Source organism: Thalassophryne amazonica, chromosome 10 (genome assembly GCF_902500255.1).
Source record: "Thalassophryne amazonica chromosome 10, fThaAma1.1, whole genome shotgun sequence".
NCBI classification, from domain to species: domain Eukaryota; kingdom Metazoa; phylum Chordata; class Actinopteri; order Batrachoidiformes; family Batrachoididae; genus Thalassophryne; species Thalassophryne amazonica.
In genome coordinates this window covers 59,302,257-59,329,162 of record NC_047112.1, presented here as the reverse complement: position 1 = coordinate 59,329,162, position 26,906 = coordinate 59,302,257, and the positions used below count along the sequence as shown (strand labels likewise).

General features: G+C 39.5%; 1 protein-coding gene across 1 annotated transcript in view; it reads right to left on the bottom strand.

Annotated features, from left to right (window-relative positions):
* Positions 1-25,528, bottom strand: part of slc35e1 (solute carrier family 35 member E1) — a 56,619-nt gene extending 31,091 nt beyond the window's left edge. Inside the window, exons 1-2 of the mRNA XM_034180059.1 lie at positions 25,160-25,528; positions 9,932-10,002 (exon numbers count right to left, since the gene is read on the bottom strand). Coding sequence (XP_034035950.1) covers positions 9,932-10,002; positions 25,160-25,487 — 399 coding nt within the window. The 5' untranslated portion in view covers positions 25,488-25,528. The remainder of the gene's footprint in view (positions 1-9,931; positions 10,003-25,159) is intronic.
* Positions 25,529-26,906: the final 1,378 nt, after the last annotated feature.

Here is a 26,906-nt window from a genome sequence, read left to right as displayed (position 1 = left end):
TTAACGACATGACGTCTCCCACCTCCTCCGCCGGGAACTGGGGGGGAAAAAAAACAAACAAAACTTTTTGCGACTGCTTTGGTGACTGCAGCCAAAAACAAAACCGTACATCCATGTGAAGTGTGTATATAATGTGTATATATTAAATGGAGATCCCCATAAGTGGTCAAATCCCACGCTATCACGGAGACTACAGTCTGCTATTGGCTAACTGTTGGACGAAGCTGGAAGTGCAGAAGTGAGAGTCCCGACTTTGAATGTTGGCAGTACGAGGTCTATTAGAAAAGAAACTGACAGTTTTATTTTTTTTAAAAACTATATGGATTTGAATCACGTGTGATTACATCAGCCAAGCTTGAACCCTCGTGCGCATGCGTGAGTTTTTTCACGCCTGTCGGTGACGTCATTCGCCTGTGAGCACGCCTCCGTTGGAAGACTTAAGGACAAGTTGGAACATGCCCTGCTGTTAAACAATTTCTCAGCTACTCACTCAACTGAAAGCCACCAAAAGCCGCCTGGATTTTACAAATGGTTATCAACACGGAGGTGTTTTTCCTGTGGCAGGCGCGCCGAGCCGGCTGCGAGCCGACGCGCCAATGCGTCTGTACGTCTTTCATAAAAAAAAAATCTCCTTTAACAGTGGAATGTCCGGATAAACTGCTGATTTCGACCTCTTCTGAAAGTTCTCTGTTCTCTCACGACGTCCTGGGTCAACAGAGGCTTAAATTTGGAGGTTTTCAGCTTGAAACAGGATGACGACGTCGCCTCTGAGCGCTGCGCGACGTTCCGCTCCATGGGAAGTCCTTACAGCGATAGAAACAATCCAAAATCTCTCATCAGCCGTTAAAATTTTCACTGAAAACCAGCTGAATTTCTCGAATGGTGTCCACTCGGATGTGCCTCACAGTTTTTGAAAAAAATTTGATCAAGCACAGCTCCAGACTCTCAGCAACTTCTCAGACAAAGGAATTCCGACGAGGGGGCTGGACTACTCCTTCCACAAGGCGTGCTCACAGGCGAATGACGTCACCAACAGGCGTGAAAACTCTCGCATGCCCACGAGGGTTCAAGCTTGGCTGATGTAATTACACGTGATTCAAATCCATATGGTTTTTTAAAAAAATAATAAGGTCGGATACTTTTCTCACAGACCTCGTATGACTGGAAAAGGGAGAGAGTTGGCTGATATGATGGAGAGGACAATGGGAGATATACTGCATGTACAAAAAGACTGAGTAGAAGGGAAGTAAGACCAGAAGCATCAGAGGTGGTTTCAAGTTATTGTATAATGGTGTGGATGGGCGGAGAAATGGTGTTGGGGTCATTCTAAAAGAAGACTATATTAAGAGTGTGTTGGAGGTTAAGCGAGTGTCTGACAGGTTGAGGAGTGTGACGTTGGAAATTTAAGAGGTGATGATGAATATCATCAGTGCATATGATCTACAAACAGGTTGTGAGCTGGAGAAAGAAGATTTCTGGAGTGAGTTAAATGAGGTGGCAGAGAGTGCACACAACAATGAAAGAGTGGTGATATTTTCATAGTACATACATACAACAAGATCTGTCCTCTGCATTTAACCCATCCTAATTACACAATTAGGATAGCACAAGCAGTGGGCGGCCACAGTCCGGCACCTGGGGACCAACTCCAGATGTAGAAACACTGCCTTGGTCAGGGGCAGAGAAAGGAGCAGACCATAAATAAGCATGTTTTTGATTGGTTCTGTGCTAGGACCAATTTTATTCACTTTATACATGCTTCCCTTAGGCAGTATTATTAGACGGCATTGCTTAAATTTTCATTGTTACGCAGATGATACCCAGCTTTATCTATCCATGAAGCCAGAGCACACACACCAATTAGCTAAACTGCAGGATTGTCTTACAGACATAAAGACATGGATGACCTCTAATTTCCTGCTTTTAAACTCAGATAAAACTGAAGTTATTGTACTTGGCCCCACAAATCTTAGAAACATGGTGTCTAACCAGATCCTTACTCTGGATGGCATTACCCTGACCTCTAGTAATACTGTGAGAAATCTTGGAGTCATTTTTGATCAGGATATGTCATTCAATGCGCATATTAAACAAATATGTAGGACTGCTTTTTTGCATTTACGCAATATCTCTAAAATTAGAAAGGTCTTGTCTCAGAGTGATGCTGAAAAACTAATTCATGCATTTATTTCCTCTAGGCTGGACTATTGTAATTCATTATTATCAGGTTGTCCTAAAGGTTCCCTGAAAAGCCTTCAGTTAATTCAAAATGCTGCAGCTAGAGTACTGACGGGGACTAGAAGGAGAGAGCATATCTCACCCATATTGGCCTCTCTTCATTGGCTTCCTGTTAATTCTAGAATAGAATTTAAAATTCTTCTTCTTACTTATAAGGTTTTGAATAATCAGGTCCCATCTTATCTTAGGGACCTCATAGTACCATATCACCCCAATAGAGCGCTTCGCTCTCAGACTGCAGGCTTACTTGTAGTTCCTAGGGTTTGTAAGAGTAGAATGGGAGGCAGAGCCTTCAGCTTTCAGGCTCCTCTCCTGTGGAACCAGCTCCCAATTCAAATCAGGGAGACAGACACCCTCTCTACTTTTAAGATTAGGCTTAAAACTTTCCTTTTTGCTAAAGTTTATAGTTAGGGCTGGATCAGGTGACCCTGAACCATCCCTTAGTTATGCTGCTATAGACTTAGACTGCTGTGGGGTTCCCATGATGCACTGAGTGTTTCTTTCTCTTTTTGCTCTGTATGCACCACTGTGCATTTAATCATTAGTGATTGATCTCTGCTCCCCTCCACAGCATGTCTTTTTCCTGGTTCTCTCCCTCAGCCCCAACCAGTCCCAGCAGAAGACTGCCCCTCCCTGAGCCTGGTTCTGCTGGAGGTTTCTTCCTGTTAAAAGGGAGTTTTTCCTTCCCACTGTCGCCAAGTGCTTGCTCACAGGGGGTCGTTTTGACCGTTGGGGTTTTTACGTAATTATTGTATGGCCTTGCCTTACAATATAAAGCGCCTTGGGGCAACTGTTTGTTGTGATTTGGCACTATATAAATAAAATTGATTGATTGATTGATTATGAGGGGAAACCGGAGTGCCCGGAAGAAACCCACACAAACACGGGGAGAACATGCAAACTCCACACAGAAAGGGCAGGAAGCGATCCCACGACCTTCTTGCTGTGAGGCACTAGTGTTAACCACTAAGCCACTTTGCCGCAAACCATGCAGTTGATGAAGGCAACAGATGTGATGAAGTAATGGGTAAACATGGTATCAAGGAGGGGAATGTGGATGGGAAAATGGTAGTAGATTTTGCAAAAAGAATGCAAATGGCGGTCAAGAATATTTATTTCAAGAAGGAGGAGCACAGGGTGATGTATAAGAGCAGAGGAAGGGGCACAGAGGTAGACTACAACCTATGTAGGGAATGCAACCTAATGCCGCGTTCACACCGGCGCAACGTGAGCGACAGCAGCGACAGGTTGCCATGTAATCCCATGGAAGGATACGTTGTGGCGCCAAGCCACTCAGCACGATGCGATGGACGCAAATGAAGCGACGCGAGTGAAGCGATTTTGAGCGATTGGCGCATCTGTGGCGCGATATTGTATCGCGTCACGTCGTGTCGCCCTCCACCCCAAGCTGAAAAATCTAAACTTTTTCATCTTGTCGCGCTGCGATGACCAATCAGGGACTGAATATGTAGTGACGTGGAGATGTCTCGAGTTTGACTGAGTGGGATGAGAACATGCCCTGTCTCTGGTAGCCAGCCTGTGAGCAGGACTTATGTCCCTTTTGTCCTTTATTTCACAATTATGACAGAGTTTGAGGGAAGAGCGAGCGGCAGCCCTACAGCAGGGGCAGCGGAGTTTTTTTTTTGTTGTTGTTACGTGCGCGCATGAGCGAATAATCCGTGAAGACTACACAGATGTATAATAAGACAAATGGTGACTGGTTTCTAAACACAATTATGATAGTTTTTTGGGGAAGAGCGAGGAGCAGACCCACAGCAAGCAGCAGAGTTTTTTTTTTTATTGTTTACATGTGTGCGCGTGAACGGGACAGGAGGTCCTCAAACTGGGTCCTGCAGAGGCGGAAGGACCGCTGAAAGCAGCCGTCATCCACATGCAGCTCCAGCAGCAAATAATGATACTCCCCAAATTGGGAACGTCTCATGAGGTTTGTCAGCTTTCCACAACAACTCGCTCCATGTGATCAAGGTCCGTCATGTTAACTTGACGGACAACCGGAGCCGGCGAGCGGAATGGAAGCTCCTCCTATTTGATGATGCACTGGGGCGAATTTTCGCAGCGAAAGCAGAGCGACACACCGGGCGATGGTGGCACATCCGTCGCCACGTGACCAACGCAAATTTGTGGCGTCTGGTCATGCCTGGTGTGAATGTGGCATAAGAGAAATAGTAGACTAAGGTGGTGGCAGGGGAGAGTGAAGCTGTACAGAATGGGATGGTAGTTTGCAGGATTACTTTATGGGTGAAGAAGAACACAGTGAGAGCTGAACCAAGGAACAGATGGTGGAAACTGAAGGATGAAGACTGTCAAATGAAATTCAAGGAGGAGGTGAGACGGGTACTAGATAGAAGTGAAGTGATTCTGGGCAATTACTACAGATGTGGTGAGGAAGACAGCTAGAAAGGTACTGGGTGAGACATTTGAAGAGAGGATAAAGGCAAGGAGACTTATTGGTGGAATAAATATGTACAGGAAATTATAAGGAGAAAAAGGCTGGGGAAAAAGAATTGGGAAATTCAGACATGATTGAAATAGATAGGAATATAAGGCAGATATACAGTGCCCTCCGAAAGTATTGGAACACTTGGTATTTCACACATTTTAATTTGTTTGTGCCATTTCAAAAAGAAAAAAAAAATTAAAGTTATCTTCCATAAACTCTAACTGAAAGTAAATCTCTACAACTTGATATATATTAAGTAAGGAATGGATTAAACAACGAGAAGCCGTGCATTATACGGTTTGAATGCATGACGCGGAGTCTAAAACACCACGATGCAAAGCGTCCGCGAAGTGCATTCAAACCGTATAATGCACGGCTTCGACTTGTTTAATCCGCTTATACCATGGTCCCACACAGTGAGCTAACACACAAATATTTATTTAAGTTAACAGAACTTGATAAAATTGTGTAAGTATTTGGGACTATTTTATACCAGTCTCAAGATATTTTGTCTCTGATGCACTTACCGAGTCTGCGGGCTCGCACCGCAGCAGGCCACTCACACAGCCCCCCTCTCTGCTGTGTGGAGCTGCGGCCAACTCTGGTAACAGGTCCAGAAACTACGCTCGCTGTTTTGATGCGGAGCGCTCCGGCAGCCTGCAAGGATAGAACCATTCTCTTCTTCTTTCCTGTCTTCAATCTTGTCCAGTTCGTTGGATGTTAAATCTTTACGCCGTTGCTTTTGCTGTTGTTCTTGTTTGCTCTCCTCTTCTTTCCATTCCTCAAACATTTTATTTTGGCCAAAAATATTAAAATTCACTTGGAAATCCATGTTATCACGTTTCTGTCATTCACCTGTCAAAACACAGCTGATCTGCGCCAACTGATTTGTGCATTGCTATGGTGACGACCAGAGCGGAGTGATTAGAACAGTGACTTAACTCGCCGAACTATGTGTGTGTATACACGAAAATAATGCATGCCATTTAGACATGGAATTCTCACTGACCATGGTATAATTACAAATAAAGCAATGCTAAAATACCCTTGGCCGTATGAGTATTGTCTTCTTGATAATTTGCAGCTGTTTAATTGTTATCTCAGTGCAAACTATGCACACATATTATATATAAAATATTAATTATACATTTATTGTAATTTACAATAATTATTTAGATCCTATTTCATTTACAATTTGTACATGTTCAATCAAGCCCTCTCTTTTGTCATGTGATAATTTTACATGGCTCTAGGCTCTGTATTTCACAATGGAAATAAGCGTTTATGCTTTATTGCATTATCTGTGTACAAGGGCGCAATTTAGAACCAGACATTGGGGGGACAAAGTGCGAGGCCCGCAGGGCCAAAGTCCATAGGCCAGGGGCTTCTGGGGGCCGCAGTTTCTAGATAAGCTCAGATGCATTCTGAGCATCCAGAACAGTTATTTTAATGTTTTGAGAAGACCATAAAGTGGACACCATTTGACTTATGCAATTTGAAACTGTGGATATAAGTACTTTATTCTGAGAATAGCCAGCATTGATTTTATTAACATCCTGGTGTAAATAAGGTATCACCACATGTGTAGGACTCAAAAAGAATGATAGGTTGAGTTTTCATTTAAAAAAAAACAACTGCAATGTGGTAAAATGTATTCATAAATATGAAAGAACAGGCTCTTAATTATTAACTATCGCATACTGTATTTTTTTCTCAAGATTTGTTTTTGCATAAGTTTGAAAAAACAACAGATCATAAGTTTAGGATAAATTACTTATCATGAATTGAATTTCTAACTTTCAGAATTTAGTAAATTAGCATATGGTCCACTGATACTTATGTGTAGACACTAGTCCCTAGAGGCAACTATTTTTGGTTTCAAATCTGGGCAAATGCAGTCCCAGAAAATTCCGAATGTGACAAACAAGAAACAGGTGTTGTAAACAAGTCAATGCTGCTAAAAATACAAACTTGCAGAAACAAAGATACTATTCTGACATGGTTTTCCACATAAGACTGACATGGTTTGCACATAAGACTGGCACAGCATGTTTCAAGTACACACATATGTCAGAAGGTGGGGGGACATAACATATTTTGTCCCCCCTGGTTGAAAAGGTGGTGGGGGGGAACATGTCCCCCCTATCCCCCACCAAATTGCATCCATGTCTGTGTATCATTGATACATTTAACTCTGTATGTTTATATTGATGTTGCAGAACAAACTCAATCATAAACAATATTTTATTTGCATTTTAACAGCATCTGCAGGAGGGTGTGCGTGTGTGCATACATGAGCTTTTGACAAGACCGGAAGTTAGCAGAAGTTCATGTCCACGAGATGACTTGTAAATCACTGCAAAGGTGTTATCAGGTTACAAAAACAGCGCTTTCAGTTTTAGAAGTGTTTATTTGTTGGTAGCTTTGACATAATATATGAGAAACATGTTATATTTACCCATAAACAAAGCGGTTTTGGAGAACCAGAGAGACCAAACACTGATGGATCTACTGAGATTGGCTGTCACCCCCACCCCTCAAAAAACAAAAATAAGCCAGACCTAAAACTGCAGTGGTGACCAATGTCATTGGTGCTTGCGCCCCTGGTGCTGTGAAGCTGTACGAGGTCTGTCAATAAAGTAACGGTCCTTCTTATTTAAAAAAAAAAACGATATGGATTTCATTCATATGTTTTTACGTCAGACATGCTTGAACCCTCGTGCGCATGCGTGAGTTTTTACACGCCTGTCGGTTACGTCATTCGCCTGTGAGCACGCCTTGGTAAGGAGTGGTCCCACCTCCTCGTCGGATTTTCATTGTCAGGAAATGGCGGAATGAAAAGGACTTTTTCCATCAGAATTTTTTCAGAAGCTGTTAGAGACTGGCACCTGGAAACCATTCGAAAAATTTATCTGGCTTTCGGTGAAAATTTTATGGGCTTCACAGAGCATAAGGACTGTTACTACAGCTTTAAGGACTGCTTTAAGGACGGTCGGCGCTTCTGAAAAAATTCTGATGGAAAAAAAGTCCTTTTCATTCCACCATTTCCACACAATGAAAATCCGATGAGGGGGCGGGACCACTCCTTCCCAAGGCGTGCTCACAGGCGAATGACGTAACCGACAGGTGTAGAAAAACTCACGCATGCACACGAGGGTTCAAGCATGTCTGACGTAAAAACATATGAATGAAATCCATATCGTTTTTGAAAAAAATAAAAAGGACCGTTACTTTATTGACAGACCTCGTATAGCCACGGAGGGACACATAAGTCTCCACACACATACAAGTCGCTGCATGCACATGTGGATCTTCCACGGCAGGAGTGCAGCAAAAGTCACGTGTACGAACGCATCCAATCTTGTGGCCTGATTTTTATAGATCACACATTTACAGATTGATGTACACATTTACTGATCTGTCTGCACATACAGATCAATGTACACATTTGAATATTTATTTTGTACATTTGTGGATCTGGTTACACGCACACAGATTGAAATACACATTTGCAAATACTTTTGCTACAATCATGGCCCCATAAAAGAGCATATACTGAACTGTACATGACGTTGAGCACTCAGAAAGACTTCTGTGGCTGACATTTCTCCAAATCAAAAGACAGAAACTTATAGCTCATACGGAGTTGTCATGGGTGTCTTGGTGGCTTTCCTCACTAGTCGTCTCCTTTCACGGTCACTCAGTTTTTGAGAAATGTCTCTTTGTATTTGTTAAAGATTGATGTGAATGAAGTCCAAGACATAATTCAGTGACTTGGAACTGTTCATCCCCTAATTGTCTAATGAGAACTGGCTGCAAATTTGATGATTTAGTTGTGATATACATGCCATTCTTTTGACTTTTATATTTTAATTTCATGTATGTCATGTTACAGAGTTTAAAGAGCAATATTTTAGAAAATTTTAAATAAAGAAGCCCGAAATATGATTTTTAAATATGATGTCATTACAAAGTTTAGATGTGTAGCAGGTCAAGAGTTCAAAAACTTTGGAGCACCACTGTATGTTATCCAGTTGTGGAGATTCCAAAAGTAAATAAATACATTAATTTAAAAAGACATGAGGCAGAGCTGAAAACACTACAATTTTCTTTTTCAGTGGCTGAGCTGGACAGGATTAGGAATGAACATATTCGAGGGACAGTGCAGGTAGGACGCTTGAAGACAATGCCAGACAGGTGAGATTGAGATGGGTGGACATGTACAGAGGAAAGACCCAGATTATAAAGGGAGCAGGATGATGAGGATAAAGCAACCAGGCAGGAGGAGAAGAAGGAAGCCACAAACAAGGTTTATGAATGCACTGAGGGAGGACATGCAGGTGGTTGGTGTGATTTATGTGACAAAATAATAAAAAAGGACAATATCTCAGTGAGTAATCAAAGAACTGACCAAATTGTGAATGTATTCATCAGCTGATACTAGGGGTGCCGGGGGGGGGGGGGGAATCGATTCACGTCCGAATCGCAATTTTTATTTATTACGATTCTGAATCGATCCAAAATGTCCAAGAATCGATTTTTAAAAAGCATTTTTTTAAACATTTTCTTACTTACTCGCTGCGTGTACTGTTTGTCAGGCATGGCGGAGGAAGAGCTAATTCAGCCAGCACCGTCTTTGCTGAATGCAAATGTTTGAACGCATTTTGGATTTTATTATTTGCTGCGTAAGAAGGAGCTTGACATGACTTGTGCAGTGTGCAAAATCTGAAAAATGAAAGTCAAGTACTTCGGAAACACTTCAAATCCGCAAGCCACATGCTACGCTATGACCCGGAGCTAAAAGGAGCAGAGCAGCGGTATCTGCCGACGCTTTGCTAAACTGCCAGACAACTCTGAACAAGCAAAGCAGATGAGTAAATTTACATCTAGAATCACTTGATTAACCTTGTAAAGCTGAATTTTCTTAAACATAAACATTTTTTAAGTAATATAACTATTTCTCAGAGCTGTTTGAATCGAAAATCGATTCTGAATCGAATCGTCATCCCAAGAATCGGAATCGAATTGAATCGTGAGTTGTTGTACAATTCACATACCTAGCTGATACGGTCACACCTGAATGTGACCACCACTCATTCTACCAGTGCAGATTTCCACAACAGGAAATGTAATCCAGGCATGACCATTGTTACATCACCACTCCTGTCTCTCAATAATTGATAAATGGGCTAACAGACCGCTGTTCTTGATTGCAATGTCAAAGCTACTTACCTTTGTAGTTTGCTTTTCCCGCATGATCAATCTTGATAACAACACAACCCATATTGGCATTGTAGCTTTGACTGTGAAAATAACAGAAGAGAAAGTGTTAGATTGAAAATTTCAACAGGCAGCTTTGGTGGTGACCTACAATAGCATGTAGGAAAAACTAGCTGGCTTGGAATGTCAAATAATTTTAGTTAACTTGTATTACTCTGACATCAGATGCAGACCTCTGTTACACACAACAGTGTTACTCATCCCTTAATGTCCACTGCACTGAATCACTGGATAATTTGCATTATGCTAGGATTTTCACTGTCTGATGACTACTTAACTTCCAGGTGCAGCCCTTCACTACCTTGCAAATCTCTTGTCAAAATTTAACAGAAAAGCTGAAGCGAAGGATGGTGAGAACAGTCAGTCAACCCACAGACCTGCTTCAAAGACCTACAACATGATCTTGCTGCAGATAGTGTCTCTGTGCATCGTTCATCTATACAGCGCACTTTGCACAAACAGATGATGTATGATGCTGTCATGTAGAGGAAGCCTTTTCTGCATACACGTCACAAACAGAGTCGCTTGAGGTATGCTAAAGCACATTTGGACAAGCCAGCTTCACTTTGGAATAAGGTGCTGTGAACTGATGAAATTAAAATTGAGTTATTTGGACATAACAATGCTTGCTACCTACAGTAAAATTTGGAGGTGGTTCCACCATGCTGTGTGGCTGTGTGGCCAGTGCAGGTCCTGGGAATCTTGATAAAGATGAGGGTTACATGGATTCCAGTCAATATCAGCAGATTCATGAGAACAATGTTCATGAATCAGTGTCAAAGTTGAAGTTGTGCCGGGGCTGGATCTTTCAACGAGACAATGACCCTAAACACTGCTCAAAATCTACTAAGGCATTCACAGAGGAACAAGTACAATGTTCTGAATGGCCATCTCAGTCCCTAGACCTGAATATGATTGAAAATCTGTGGTGTGATTTTAAGTGGGCTGTCCATGCTCGGAAACTAATAAACCTGAGATGTTTTGTAAAGAATGACTCAAAATACCTTCAACCAGAATCCAAACTCTCATTGAAAGCTATAGGAAGTGTTTAGAGACTGTTATTTCTGCAAAAGGAGGATGTACTAAATATTGATGTATTTTTTCTGTTGGAGTGCCCAAATTTATGCACCTGCCTAATTTTCTTTAAAGAATTATTGAACACTTTCTGTAAATCCTATAAACTTCAATTCACTTCATCACTGTGTTTGTCTGCTATATGATATATCTGCTATATCATATATTTAACTGAAATTGTTGATCCAAACAACTAATGATTACTAAAGGAAAATCATGGAAATCATCAGGGGGTGCCCAAACTTTTACATACAACCGTATATAGCGCTTTTCAATCTGCATCAGATGCTTAAAGCACGTTACAAATAATGTCTTACATTCACCCCAATGTCAGGGTGCTGCCATACAAGGTACTCACTACACACCGGGAGCAACTAAGGGATTAAGGACCTTGCCCAAGGGCCCTTAGTGATTTTCCGGTCAGGCTGGGATTTGAAATGAGGATCCTCTAGTCTCAAGCCCAACGCTTTAACCACTAGACCATCACCTCCCCTTCTTGTGAAAGACTGGGCCTATGCATCTCATTTTCTTATACAACTAACTTCGATTCCATGGATGTAACAAACCTTTGGACAGACTTTGAATTTTATTGTGAAACCTCTTATATACTTGCTGTACGTAGGAGAAAGAAAGAACAGCAAGGTTTGGTTCTTGTGAAAAATGTGCAAAAAATTTGATAATAGGACAAATGGTTCATGAAATATATGGTTATTTGAAAGTGTTTATTTTTGCTGTTTAGTTTCAATTTGGCCACCAGGTAGCAGCCTACATCCAAAATGGCTTGCCACACTGCACTCAAAACTTACAGAGGCCCCTTTACCCTTATGGGAGCAAATTCTACAAGTTTCATGAAAATCTGAGAAAGTTGCCAATTTACCATATTTGGCCTCTTCGTGAAGTGGTCCAACAAAAATGGTGCAAAAAAGGTCAAGACCAAAACTAGCCACAAAATTCTCTTTACCACTGAAGCTAGTGATGCTGAGTGACAATAATATGTATATGTTGCAGACATGACGAGCGAAGCTCTTAAGCATCTCACCATGTCATTTAGGTACTTCAGATTTTTTTTTTTTGAGTAAATGCTTAGGTGGAGCATGGCTAAAACCTTTCAGCTTCTGGGGGAGCTCCGTCCCCCAACCCCCCCACCTTTTTAAGCATTTTTCTTTTTTGCCTACAATATGGCCAAATTATCATATTACAATAGTCATATCAATATGATATAAGATATGACTATGATTTCACACAAAGTGCAGCAACAGTGAAAATTAAACATTCTTAAACAAAACAGTAATAATACCACACTCATTTTGCACTCATCATAAGCTTAGGCTACAGCGCCCTCCAAAAGTAATGGAACACTTGGTATTTCACACATATTATGTTAGAAAGATTATTAAGATTATAAAATCAAACCTTCACTGTGCCTTGTTATAGAATCACTACGATGACTGCTCCAAGATGACGGCCGCATTTCTTGCGCCTCAGCAACTAATGTGGCATCTACTCCTCTTTATAAGGTCTATGTTCGTCTACCGTCAGGGTGTGGCTTTTTACAACAACGGCTTGTGGCTTTTCCCCACTGCAGAGATTTTTTTTTGTGCCCTCTCCAGTTTGTGCCTTCATCTACCATCAGTTTGTGGCTTTATATGACAACGGTTTTTCGCTTTTTCTCCACTGGGGAGATTTTTTTTGCCATTTCCGGTTTGTGCCTTCTTCTACCACACTGTGGCGCTCTGCTAGAATGAGCCATATTTCATCACTTTTGACTTGGGGCGCATGTGGAAATCACTGTGCGAAAAAGTGGTAATTTCGCATTTTGACGAAAAAAGCGCCCCCCTATACTTGTGCGCCCAAGGTCAGCTGCCAAAAATTTCATCAAAATCAAAGTAAGAGGTCCAAATCTATCATCACATGCATAAAAAACCTTGGCTGACTAAGGGCTCAGGCCACACCACCCCTGTACACCTATGGGCTGTGCCCTGAGTCAGCTGCCAAAATTTCCATACCCAATAGACTAACAGAAATGAAAATCAATTTGGCTCATTCAGGTGGAAATATGAGCATTCGAAAACCTAAATTTTGTAATTTTGCCATTTTGGCTTATTTTGACCCCAAATTTCAAGGACATCATAAAAAATAAATAAATAAATAAAAAAAAGTGATTTTTGCTCATTCCTAACATATCTACCCATAAAAAAATTGGGACAAAAAAAAAAAATTGGGATAAATCATCACCCGACTCTTATAAAAAAAAATGTCTCTTAAGTTGAAATTTCTACATAAAGATTGAGTGCCATTACTGGCAGTTAACCCCAAACACTGAATACGCAATTGCGTATAACACCACAAATCCTTGTGATTTTTTTTTTTTTTTTTTAACAAAAATTGCAGGAGACATAAAATCAGTCAGTGGTTCTGACCTAGTATGGAACTGCTAGTTTTCCGGATTTAATGTTGTCAATATACTAAAATACAACTGAATTATGAGAGGAAGCTGAGATTTCCTGAGTTGTAAGCTGTGTGTGCATTTTGGCACTTCATAAACCTTCGGTCCATCCACTGACCATCAAGCTGTTCCTCCGAGATCACTCTAGCACTGGGACATGCAAGATTGACAGAGAAACTGCGGAAATCCAATGTGCGCTGAGGACTTCTGGAAGCATTATATGGATGAAGTCTGGAGAATGTTCCTTGTATGACTAATCAAGCTTTGACCATAGGTTCCCGTTTCTCTTCACCATTTGGATGTCTTTAAAACCATTGGTCGTGGCGACCACTGTAGTGTTAATTTTGTCACCCATTTTTCAATTTAGTCTTAGTCTTGTGTCAAAGTTCATTCTTAGTCTTAGTCACATTTAGTCATTCACACGTCATTTTTGTTAGTCGTGTCAACATTTTAGTCCACTTTTAGTCAAATGAGAACTCAAGGTATTTTAGTCAAGTTTTAGTCAAAACATTTTAGTCTTTTTCTATTTATTTCAGAGATCATTTTTGTTTATTCATTCCAGTTGACTTGTGTTCCACAGCTGAAATATTGATTAAATGGCTGGAATAACAAACATCGTGAATGAACTGAATGAATGAATCTTTAATGCAACTTTGCTAAAAGTGTCTTGTTTGTTGATTCAATGCACATTTACAAATGATGCACTTTTTCTGATGTTTTATATTTATTACAAACACCAACAAAATAAAATAAAAACTGGTGTTAAATAATATCTCTTACAGCTGAGCAGATTCAGGGATATAAATGTAAAATGATACTTTGGCCCCGATCTCCCCTCCAATACTCGCGCCTGGAGCGCTGAGACTTTGACACCGGGATAAGTTCTCCCCGATGGAACGGAGAATGTCTCATTTTGGGGAAAAACAGCTTTGGTAGGTTGTAGCATGCTGTCTGTTTTACAACTTTTGGAAATAGGTGTCATTTGATTTAAAATGACAATTCGCTTTGAAGTTATTGATTGCAGAATGAATAAAAATTGTCCGTGTAAAGCGGTGGAGGATTCTCACAGAAAAAGAGTCCCGTATAGAGACTTTAATCAGCAGAAAAGGTGAGTTACAACTAACATCTTTAATTGTGGACACGGTGCTTCTAATCAGAACCTGCGGGTCCATAACATGTTAACCTAAAACTATCAGTGGGTGCAGTGAGAACATACGTAATATAGCCTCCAGAACAGTAGAACTGCTGGCACAAACACATGACAGCTGACTGGATGTTGCGTTTCTTCTTGTGTAGTAGATGACAACGAGGAGGGAGTTTCTGTTTATTTTTTATTTCTTGCACAACATTTTCGTCTTGTCTTTATTCGTCAACAACCCACATTTACACCGTTTTAGTCTGTTTTTAGAACAATGGTGGCGTCTTGTTATCGTCTCGTCTTAGTCATGGGAAAAAGGGTTGTTGATGAAGATATTGTGTCTCGTTTTGTCTGATGAAATTAACACTACACCACTGTTTATCTTTGCTTAGCAGCAACCTTTCTGTCTGTGTGAAAATTGTTATTTTGCTATTGTATGCCAAATGCAGATGATCATCCCACTGAGTTTGGTCTACTTGAGGCTTCTTCCTGCAATTAAATAAACAAACAAACAAAAAAAAAAAAACAAGCGCATTTTTCCTTAGGGAAGTGTTCCTATGTAGCTGTATTCATTCAAATTCTATTCATACGTAGCACAGTCTTGTTATGGTTAAAGTTAGGTTGTGGTTAACGTAGTTTACAAATCTACAGATCAATAGCAAATACATGTGGAAGTACATAACCTTATGATCGGGCCCGGCCTCGGAAGATGGTGGAGGGAGCAGACGCATTTTAACTGACCTCCAGAGCAAAACCTGAATAAACATAAACTGGACCACCATTCATCACCAAGATTAACCTTCTGACCAACTTGGACAAACAATAAGCCTCACCGGGACTGGAACAAGTAAAAACTTTATTAAATTAACGACTTTTAATGAACTGATAGCCAAAGCTAATAAGGGAATGGCTAATGCTAACGGTAAAGCTAAAGCGCTTGTTGTCCATGACTACTGTGGGCTGGGAATGGAAATTGAAACAGACGCCAAAGGCGCAAAAAACACTATCTTCACCCTCGAAGCCACCACAACCCACAAAAAAGATTAAACCAAATGATGCCGTCCCGCCTTCACCATCGGAGCCGCCTTATGTAGCTACACTTTTGGCGGCAATCCAGACCCAGTCAAACAAGTTCCTAGGGCTACGAGCACAGATTACAGACATGCAGAAAGAGCTAAAGGAAAACACACTGACCCTTACCAACCTCACTAAATCTGTGGAATACAATTCCTCACAGATAAAAGACTGCAAGAAAGAGAACACAATGTTGGAAAATGAAATAAAACAACTGAAAGAAAAATGCACAGCTTGAGCAAAGGGCAGCTGAGTTTGAAAATCGTACAGCAGAAATTGAGAGGTACAAAAGAAGATGGAATCTCAGATTAAATGGATTTAAAGAAGAAAAAGAAGAAAACACAAGGGATCTTGTTGCAAGTCTGCTCACAAAGATTACCCCACACTGGAAGGAAAAAATGGGCTTAATTCTGGACTCTGTACATAGATTGGGTCCCCCCACAACCAACCATCCACATCAGATCATCATGCAGTTCACCCTAAGAATCTACAGGGACGAGCTTTGTAGAATGACAAAGAACCACCAGATCTGCAAAGACCTCGGCATCCACTTTGTAGAGGATCTCATCAAAGAAGACCGAGAAGCAAGGAAAGCGGATTGGCCCAAGGTGGAACAAGCCAGAAAGGAAGGTCAAAAGACTATGTTCCGTGGGCCCTATGCTTATATCAATGGTCAGAAGGTTATGCCTTAATTCATATGGTCCTACAGGCATAATATTTTCTAAATATTCAGGCTATTGCTACCACCTCTTTGTTGGTAACACTTCTGATACTGTTATTGACTGTTCAATTGTTTACATCTAATTCTTACTGTTTAATATTCTATGTTTGAATTGAAAAACTATTTCTTTTCTATCTATTAATGCAAGGGGTCTTAGAGACTTAAAAAGGAAAAGCTTATTTTTATTTTGTAAAGGGAAAAAGGTGCAATTATTTTTCTTACAGGAGACTCACTCAAAGGAAGAAGATGTCACATTTTGGACTCAACAATGGGGCGATAAAGCCTACTTTAGCCATGGCACTATCAGATCTGCAGGAGTAGCTACTCTTCTAAAGAATTTCACTGGCCAGGTAATATATAATGATGCAGATGTGAATGGCCACTGGCTCACTATCGTGGTAAATATTGATAATATCAAATTTATTTTGATGAATGTCTATGGATACAATAATCTAAGTGAAAACAAACAATTGATGGAAGAATTAAATTCTCTTTTGAATCAACTTAAAGTAGTACATTCAACTGAGAATATATTGCTGGGAGGAGACTTAAATTTGGTAAAAGATGATTTTCTTGATAAAATTCCTTCTAAATACTCCTCAGCTCATCCTAATAGGGTATTCCATACTTTTTGTAATGAACTTTACCTAACTGATGCTTGGAGACATCTTAATCCTGACCTAAAGCAGTTTTCATGGTTTAGCCCAAACTGTAACTCAAAATCTAGAATTGATCACTGGTTAATTTCAAATAATTTAGTACACTTTGATTACAGCTGTAATATATCGGCTGCTCCCTTGACAGATCATAGTGTGCTATATTTTGAAATTAAATCCAAAACCAAATCTTACTCAAATAAATATTGGAACTTCAATTCAAATTTGATCAAAAGTGAGGAATACTGCCAGCATATTAGATCACTTATCAGTGATATTATATCTAATGAAGAGCTTAATACCCCAATCTAGAAATGGGAATTCCTAAAATTTAAAATTCGCGAATTTTCAATTTTTTACAGCAAAAAAAAAAAAAGAAAAAGAAACGGGAACTTGATCAGAAAGAATATGAAATTATTAACCGATTAAATATCCTCTGCAACAAACACAATCAAATGAAGATGATAAACAAATGATTTTTAAATCTCCAATCTTCGTTAGATGAAATGTATATTGACAAAGCTCAAGGAGCTTTTGTTAGATCAAGGGCAAAAAGGATAGAAGGAGAGAAGAACTCTGCTTACTTTTGCGACTTAGAAAAAAGATGCCAAGAAAGAAATGACACAAAATCCTTATTAGAGGTGCACCGATCAGGATTTTTTAGGCCGATCACAGATCACTGAAATCTGCCGATACCGATCAAGGCCGATACCGATCAAGTACATATTTGGATCATGCCCAAAATAAGAATATAGGTCTAATGTATAGGACTATTTTTGCATTAAAACTTAATGATGAAAACAAAAAACATGCATTCAAATAAAGACACTAGAATAAACTGCCAACTTTTGTTTTATTACACTGACTTTGTTCTACCAGCAAGCTTTTTTTTTTTCCATGTTTCATGTTGCTCAGGTTACAGCCTATAGAGAATACGTTGAGAATGTAAAATACAGTCCACATTCTATGGGGTTAAAATTGTCTCATTAATATTTGTAAATGCACACAGGGTGATCTATAAATAATCATTGATTTGCAAATGTGTTCAGATATTCACAAATGCAAATTTCATATTTGTAACTTGTAAATTGGTCTTTGCAAATAATGTTGTATTTGCAAATATAAAAATTAATTTGTAAAAAAAAAAAATTACATTTGTTAAACTGGAAATTGTACTTGTAAATTGAGTTTCAGCATTTGTGGATCACCAATTACATGCATTCATCGCTTTCCTCTGTGACGTAATTTTGAGACATTCTTTTCGTGAAATCCACAGATCCACAAACAAATGCCTACTGATTCACAAATACACACTCATGCACACTGGATATCCACTAGATGGCAGTGTGGTTCCATTCATTACACAGCAGTCTATTTAGATCTCTCAGAGCCATTTGACTCATTTTTACTTCTGATATGAGCTGGACGGACATGGACTACATTAGATGATGGCGACTGCTCTCCTTGTCCGTCCAGCTCATATCAGAAGTAAAAAGGAGTTTACGTCACGGAGGAAAGAGTGTCATGACAGGACCAAGCGCTCCCTGCACTACTGCCTGCACTGTTGCGATCGGTCCTTTTGATCGGCGCATTTTGCCGATCACCGATCAAACCGATCAAGGCGTGATCGGCCGATAATGATTGGTGCCCGTTTGATCGGTGCACCTCTAATCCTTATTAATTGACAATAAGGAAGTCACTGATGAAAAAATTATATCCCTAGAATTTTTTACATTTTATAAACAACTCTATAGTTCAAAATTTTCTGAAACAGATTGTGAATCTTTTTTAAACAGAGGCTGTTACTAACATTCCAAAAACTAATGAAGATTATAAAAAAAACCTGTGAAAGCCCCCTTTCTCTTGCTGAACTTGATACTGTAATTGGCAAATTATCTCCCAATAAGGCGCCAGGCGCCGATGGGATTACTGGGAATTTCTATAAATTTTTGGGGAAAAACATAAAACAACTACTTTATGATGTATTTGTAGAACTTTTTGAAACTTGCTCACTCCCAACAACTATGACACATGGGGTTATAATCTCAATCCCAAAACCGAACAAGGACTCCAGGATAATAGAAAATAGAAGACCTATTACACTCAGAAATTCAGACTACAAGCTTCTGGCATATATTTTTGCCTCTCGATTACAATCAGGTTTGTCTGATATTATTGCAGAGACGCAGTCTGGTTTCTTAAAAGGTAGATCAATCCATAATAACATTAGACAGGTTATGGACTTAATTGAATACACTGAATTAATTGAGGATCACAGGTTTATTTTCTTTTTGGACTTCTACAAGGCCTTTGATTCTGTAGAACACCCCTTTATTATCTCTGCACTTGAACATTTTGGGTTTGGTATAAAATTTAGAAATTTAATTGGTGGTTTATACAAGAACATAAAACAGCTCAGTTCTTCTCTCCAAAGGCTCTACTTCAAGCTTTAGTATAGATGTTGGTATTCCTCAAGGATGTCCGATTTCTCCCTATATTTTTCTTTTAGTCACAGAATTATCTATTTATATCAAAAATTGTAATGACATCCAGAAACTAAATATCTTGGGTAATGGAATAGTTATCAGTCAGCCAGCAGATGATACAGCATTATTTCTAAAAAATGAACATCAAATCCAAATATCCATTGACAAAATCTCCAAATTCTCTAGCTTCAGGATTATATTTAAATTTTAAAAAATGTGAACTTACGAGACTAGACATTAGACATAACTTCGTATGTCTATTCATGACTCTCCTCTAAAAGAAATTTGCAACATCCCTATTAAAACTGAAGTTAAATATCTAGGTATCCAGATCTCTAAAAATCAGAATGTAAACCAGTTGGCCAATATAGAAAATAAATTAAAAGAATGTAAATCAAAATTGAATATATGGATACAAAGGGACCTCTCAATACTAGGACGCATTTACCTGACCAAAATGGAAAGCTTATCCAGATGTATTTACCCACTTTATTCAAATGCCATTTCTAATAAGTTAATTAAATCTTTTAACCAAACAAATCTAAATTTTATATGGAGGAACAGGCCACACTATATGAAGAAAAGCCACATGGTGAAAGAACCTAGTGAAGGTGGCCTGAAAGTAATTGACCTAGAGTGCCTTAATGCAATCCTAAAAATCAACTGGCTAAAGTCATGGATTAAACAACAAAATTCACTGTGGTATTGTATCCCAAATTTTATCTTTAACAAACTGGGAGGTTTGAATCTTCTACTTGTATGTGATTTTGATATTAACAAGCTCCCGGTATCCCTATCAGAGTTCCATAAAAAATCTTATTGTACTGGAAAATGCTATATGTCCACAACTATTCTCCACATTCAACAATAATATGGAATAACAGATACATTCTACATCGCAACACATCATTTTTACAAAGACTGGTTTGAGAAGACTATTTGGCCTATATCACACCTAATGAACAGTGAGAGAAAGCTGATGAATTACAATCAATTTTGCTTAAAACATGATTTTAACCACTCGTACTTGGACTTTATACGTTTATATAATGCACTTCCCAAAGGATTTGTTTTCCTCTCAGCCAACATTGTAGCAAACCAAATTATACACCCCAGTATGCCTTCTTTATCAGTACAGGGTAGGGGTGTGCAAAATAATAGTCATGACGATGCATCGCAATACTAATTTTCGCGATCTACTGCATCGATTCTTGACGCCAAGTATCGATTATTAATTTAAAAAATGAATAAATAAAATTGTATGAATGGTTGGTGAACATCAGCCAAAAACAAGTGGAATACAACTTCCAGTCCAGTAGATGTCACCATGGAGGTGTTGACGCCCGCTGCCTTCGTGCCAACAGCATTTCCAGCCGCGGGATACTGCGACGCGTCTCTTAAAAACAACATGGAAGAAACAGAGAAAATCCATCCGCCTCCGTCAAATTTTAAATCTGATGTTTGGGCGCATTTTGGCTTCAAAAACAAAGAAGGTAAACAAGAAATCGACATGACAAACGTACTTTGCAGACACTGTAACACGGCAATGAAATACTGTGGGATCGCAACAAACTTAAAGGCAGACATGCGGAGGCGCCATCCAGAAAAACTGCAAGAGCAGCCAGCACCGCAACCAATGATAAGACAAACAACCTTTGATTGCAAACTAGCCCCTTTATCTACACGTGCCAAGAAAATCACCGAGTCGATTGCTAAGTTTATTTGCCAGGATTTACGGCCGTAGAGCGTGGTAGAGAACAGTGGGTTCAAAAAAATGATAAGCACACTCGAGCCTCGCTATGTGACCTCGAGCTGAAAACAATTCACAGAAGTAATGGCCCCAAAGATGTATGAAGAGGTAAAGCTACAAGTTAAAAAATCCCTTGCCTCCGCAGAAAGGGTTGCCCTAACATGCGATGGGTGGACTTCGCGAGCCACGGAGTCATACCTCACCATAACATCGCACCACATTGACGAGGGCTGGGAATTAGTTTCCCATGTGTTGCAAACCAGGGCTTTGTTTGAGTCCCACACCGGCACCAACATTGCCCAGGTGCTGAGAGCGGCACTGGAAGAATGGGAGTTAACTAACAAAGACCCTGCAATAGTAACGGACAACGCATCGAATATGACCATCGCTGCACAGCTGGCCGAAATGCCATGTTTCAGGTGTTTTGCTCACACACTGAATTTGGCATCCCAGCATGCACTGAAACTCCCCACTGTCACTAGATTGCTAGGGAGAGTAAGACGGGTGACAACTTTTTTCAGACGCAGCACTGTTGCGTCCCACGTACTGCGTGAGAAGCAAACTTTGCTGAACCTCCCTCGCCACAAATTGATTACCGATGTCGCCACTTGCTGCACAGCGTGCACGACATGCTGGAGCACTTTTTAGAGCAACAGCCTGCCATCCACACTGCGCTCCTGTCTGCCGAAATACACAAGTCTGAGAAGGAAATCTGCACACTCACCGAGTCTGACATAACAACTGCTGAGGAGGTTGTCGCTGCCATAAAACCTATGAAAGTAGCTACACTCGCAATATCAGAGGAGGCCAGTCCAACGCTATCTATTGTAGCGCTACTCCATTCCTAACTCGTCCATGAGCTCCAAGACAATCCGAGTGATTCCACCTTGAAGAGGGAACTTATAACCACAATGTGCCAGGATCTTATCAAGAGATACTTAAATGAAAAGGAGGCTCTGTATAAAGCCTCGGCTCTTGATCCCCGTTTTAAGGCCTTACCTTTCCTTTCCGAGGACGAGAGGGAAGATGTCTACAATGGAGTAACTGCAGAAGCTGCCAGGGCCAAGTGGGCATTACAGGTAACATTAACAGCAATACAGTTAAAATTTATTTTAAAAATATGATATATAAATTCATATCTTCACAGTTTAAAAAGCATAAATAAGTAATAAATAAATATTTATAACTAAATTCATGAATAAATAAATCCATCGTAGGTAAATGCAGTTGTCATTGGAAATGTTATTGCGCAAGATAAAATCATTCACAATTCTGAAGATTGTGTTGATTTACTGTTTTCCAGCAAAGCACAAGTGGACTTCAGACAGAATCAATGGAGGATGGCAGCCAAAACCCTGACCAAGAAGACATGTCTGCTATATGTTCATCAAAAACATCCAAACGCTGTTCTCTAGCTGACCTACTTGGACAGACGTATGCAGCAGGTTAGTTTAAAAATATGTTACCACAACATGCTGAAAGAAATATTCTAAGTGAGTGTCTTGTTTCCTAATTTGAGGATGCTCCACAAACTATACATGCATATGGCATTTAAATATAATGTAAAGTAATATAACAAATAATATTATGATGATGATAATTTAATGTACTGAGTAATATAGTATATATATATTTTTTATTTTGATTATTGCCTTGTCTTCCCATAATGCAGGTGCTGCAAAGAAATTGAAAACTGCTGAGGACCAGGCAAAAGACAAGATAGCAAGATAAAAGGAGGAAGCACCCCTGGCACTTGGTGATAATCCACTTGACTGGTGGAAAGAACATGAGAGCTAGTATCCTTTCCTTTCATGAGTAGCAAAAAAACATCTGTGTATTCCAGGTACTAGTGTCCCCTCGGAGAGAGTTTTCTCTACCGCTGGGGACATAATCACTGCCAAAGGGAGTGTAATTTCCCCTGATCACCTGGACCAGCTTCTATTCCTCAACAAAAACGTAAAAAAGCACTAGGAATACCATTGTATCTATTGCCTATATATTACTAGTTCATATTACCACTTGTTCATTTGTTTTTTGAGTGGACACTGGACACATGCAATTGATGCATTTCGATGCAATGGATGTTTACAGTCTTTAATTTTTTTTTATAGTTTTATAAATGCTATGCACTTTTTTGTCTCATCAGTGTGTCCTCTTATGTTTGTGAAATGATATTGCTATAATGGCAGCTACCTCCAAAAGGGGAAATGTCAAACGTTTGAATGTTTTCAATTCAGTGGTTTAAAGGACCACTGACTGAGGCCAAGTAAACAGCAGTGATAATTCTTATTTTGTTAGTTTTAGTTTTATAAATCCTATGCACTTTTTGTCATTATTGTGTCCACTTGTTGAAACAGTAATATTTGTTTTAATGGCAACTGCCTCCAAAGTCATTTCAATAAATTCAGTTATGAATTGAGTTGCTCTGAGTTATGTATCAATTGAAGACACTATACAGATCATACACAGCCAGTCAGCCACTGGTAATGGCTGTATTTTTTTTTTACATTTTCACTGAAGTATGTTGAAAATATCGCAATGCACTGCAATAATTCAAGTATCGTGATGCATCGTGATAGAATCGCATCGCGGCATGTGAATCGTGATTTGAATTGAATCGTGACTTCTTTGCCAATACCCACCCCTAGTACAGGGCATTCCAATTCTAGACCAAAATTGTAATAATTATTTCATAAGAAGTTGTCTAACAGAAAAAATGTTTCCAGGATTACAAAATAAAAATGATATAATGAACAAATTTGAAAAAAAGACAATAACAAAACTAAGAACAATGTATCTAACCTTTCCTATAGCTCCTAAAGTGAAGGAAACACTTTAAAATTATGAATAACATTTACCCATCCAAAGAATTACTTCAAATGCGCTTCAAAATCCAAGAAAATGTATGCTCCTTTTGTGAGAAAGATATTGAAAGTACTGATCATCTTTTTTCTTCTGTGATATAGTCCAATTATTCTGGTACGATATACCATAATGGATCAATACAGCAATCTTATCTTCTCCAGTCTCACTAAATAGAGATATTGTTATTTTTGGTAGTCCTATGAAATCTAAAAAAGAAGAACTCTGTACGAATTTAATTTTATGTCTTGCCAAGTTTTTTATCCACAAATGTAAAATCCAAAAATGCTCCCCGAACTCTACATTCTTCACAAATAAATTTAAATTATACATGAAATCCTTGAAATGTATGAATGAACCTAAAGCAGTGAAAATGTATTCCTACTTGTCTGATTGCCCCCTGGACTCCATGGACTGAATACACTATGAGCTCCTTGCTATTTAATTATTTTATTTATCTTGTTAATTATGACACACAGCCATGTTTGTTATATAAAAAATAATAAATAAATAAATAACCTTATGATCACGTGACCTATATTGACCAATGAGAGAGACGCTACGTATTACTCGAAGGGTAGGGTTCAACGAATATATTGTTTAAAAAAAAACACGAAATTCTGAACTGAAGCAAAAAAGAACTGTTGCCTAATGTAAAAAAAGAAGGTATTCCCAAACTAATGAAAAAAGGGGGATGTCTGCTAAAATGATACAGATTGAGGAAGCAGCGTCGGCAGGACTCGCCCCCTGACGTAAATTCTGTAATTAAGGTGGTTAGCTGCCATTTCAATATGAAGCCAATTGATATATTTTCATGTTTACAGCCACAGAATGACTCTTGTAACCGGGGCTCACATGCTAACGTCAGCGGCCCCTTGTCTTAGCTTTAGCCAACTAAGCTAATACCAGCGGACAGTTATGGACACATCATCAAGTAAGCCGAGATGAGTCGCACAAAAGAGGCTGTACTTACCGGTGTGCGCATAGGAAACTGGCACTTTCCATATGCTGAAATGAGCCGACACTGATGCGAAGTATTTCCCAAAAGCTAAAGGCAGGATGTACCAGCGGTAGTACCTGCTCGGTAGTTCTGTTTTGGGGACTCCCCATGTCCGCAACAACGGCGGCAGGAAAGCAATGATAGAAAGAATGTGAAAAAGAGACACCGTGACGGGATACGGGAATCCATTAAGGATGATTTTATTGACGACGTTGCCCCCGGAGCTGACTGTATACCAACACACACAGAGCGAAACTATCCGGATTCCTTCCCTGACAGGGGTTCGCTCGACCGCAGCCATCTTCAGCACGGAGTGACGCGTGTCTGGCAGCTGTTCACCGCATTGTTGTCAAGTGCAGGAAACACAATGGCTACTGTCGGCCGCGACCTTCAAAATAAAATCCACGCATGAAGAAAGCGGAAGGCCTGTTTCTTCACTCCTATAATTTTCTAAAATATTTAAAAAACTGTTTATTAGGAGATTGGACAAATTTATTCATAAACACAACAAAAAGAAATATATAGTAGGGGTGTTCATCAATTTAAAAAATTTGAGACACTAAATCACGATATATTAATCAAGAAGTTGGAACACTGGTATTAAGGGCGGTCAGCAAGTTTTGGATGTCCTGCAGAACTGGTATCGAAAATGATCAGAAGAAGTTACTTGTAGATGGTGTCATCGAGCAAACGGGTTTGGCCATTCACATTCTGTTGATTTGTGAAATCCAAGCTTCCATCTTCTGACCTCCACACTTCTGGTCTTCCTCCTCTGCTGCCTGTTCAGACTCCATTGTTCACTGAAAAGCAACACGTTTGCACCACGTTTGCTGGACAGTTCTGCTGAGGATGCTCATCTTGACAATCATACAGAATAATCTTCCTCATTCAAACCTCCTGTGTCTGAGTCTTACACACCTCTCTGCAGCTTCTCTCCCCCTGCCATCCCCTCATTACCCCATCCCCGTAGAGACGGTGCCTGCTCCCAGACCACCAATAACCAGTAAAAATCTATTTAAGCATGAAAATTCAAAAAGAAAAAATAATATAGCACCTTCAACTGCACTACAGACTAAAACACTTAAATGTGGTTTATTAAACATTAGGTCTCTCTCTTCTAAGTCCCTGTTAGTAAATGATATAATAATTGATCAACATATTGATTTATTCTGCCTTACAGAAACCTGGTTACAGGAGGATGAATATGTTAGTTTAAATGAGTCAACACCCCCGAGTCACACTAACTGTCAGAATGCTCGAAGCACGGGTCGAGGAGGAGGATTAGCAGCAATCTTCCACTCCAGCTTATTAATTAATCAAAGACCCAGACAGAGCTTTAATTCATTTGAAAGCTTGACTCTTAGTCTTGTCCATCCAAATTGGAAGTCTCAAAAACCAGTTTTATTTGTTATTATCTATCGTCCACCTGGTCGTTACTGTGAGTTTCTTTGTGATTTTTCAGACCTTTTGTCTGACTTAGTGCTTAGCTCAGATAAGATAATTATAGTGGGCGATTTTAACATCCACATAGATGCTGAGAATGACAGCCTCAACACTGCATTTAATCTATTATTAGACTCAGCTGGCTTCGCTCAAAATATAAATGAGCCCACCCACCACTTTAACCACACTTTAGATCTTGTTCTGACATATGGCATAGAAATTGAAGACTTAACAGTATTCCCTGAAAACCCCTTTTTGTCTGATCATTTCTTAATAA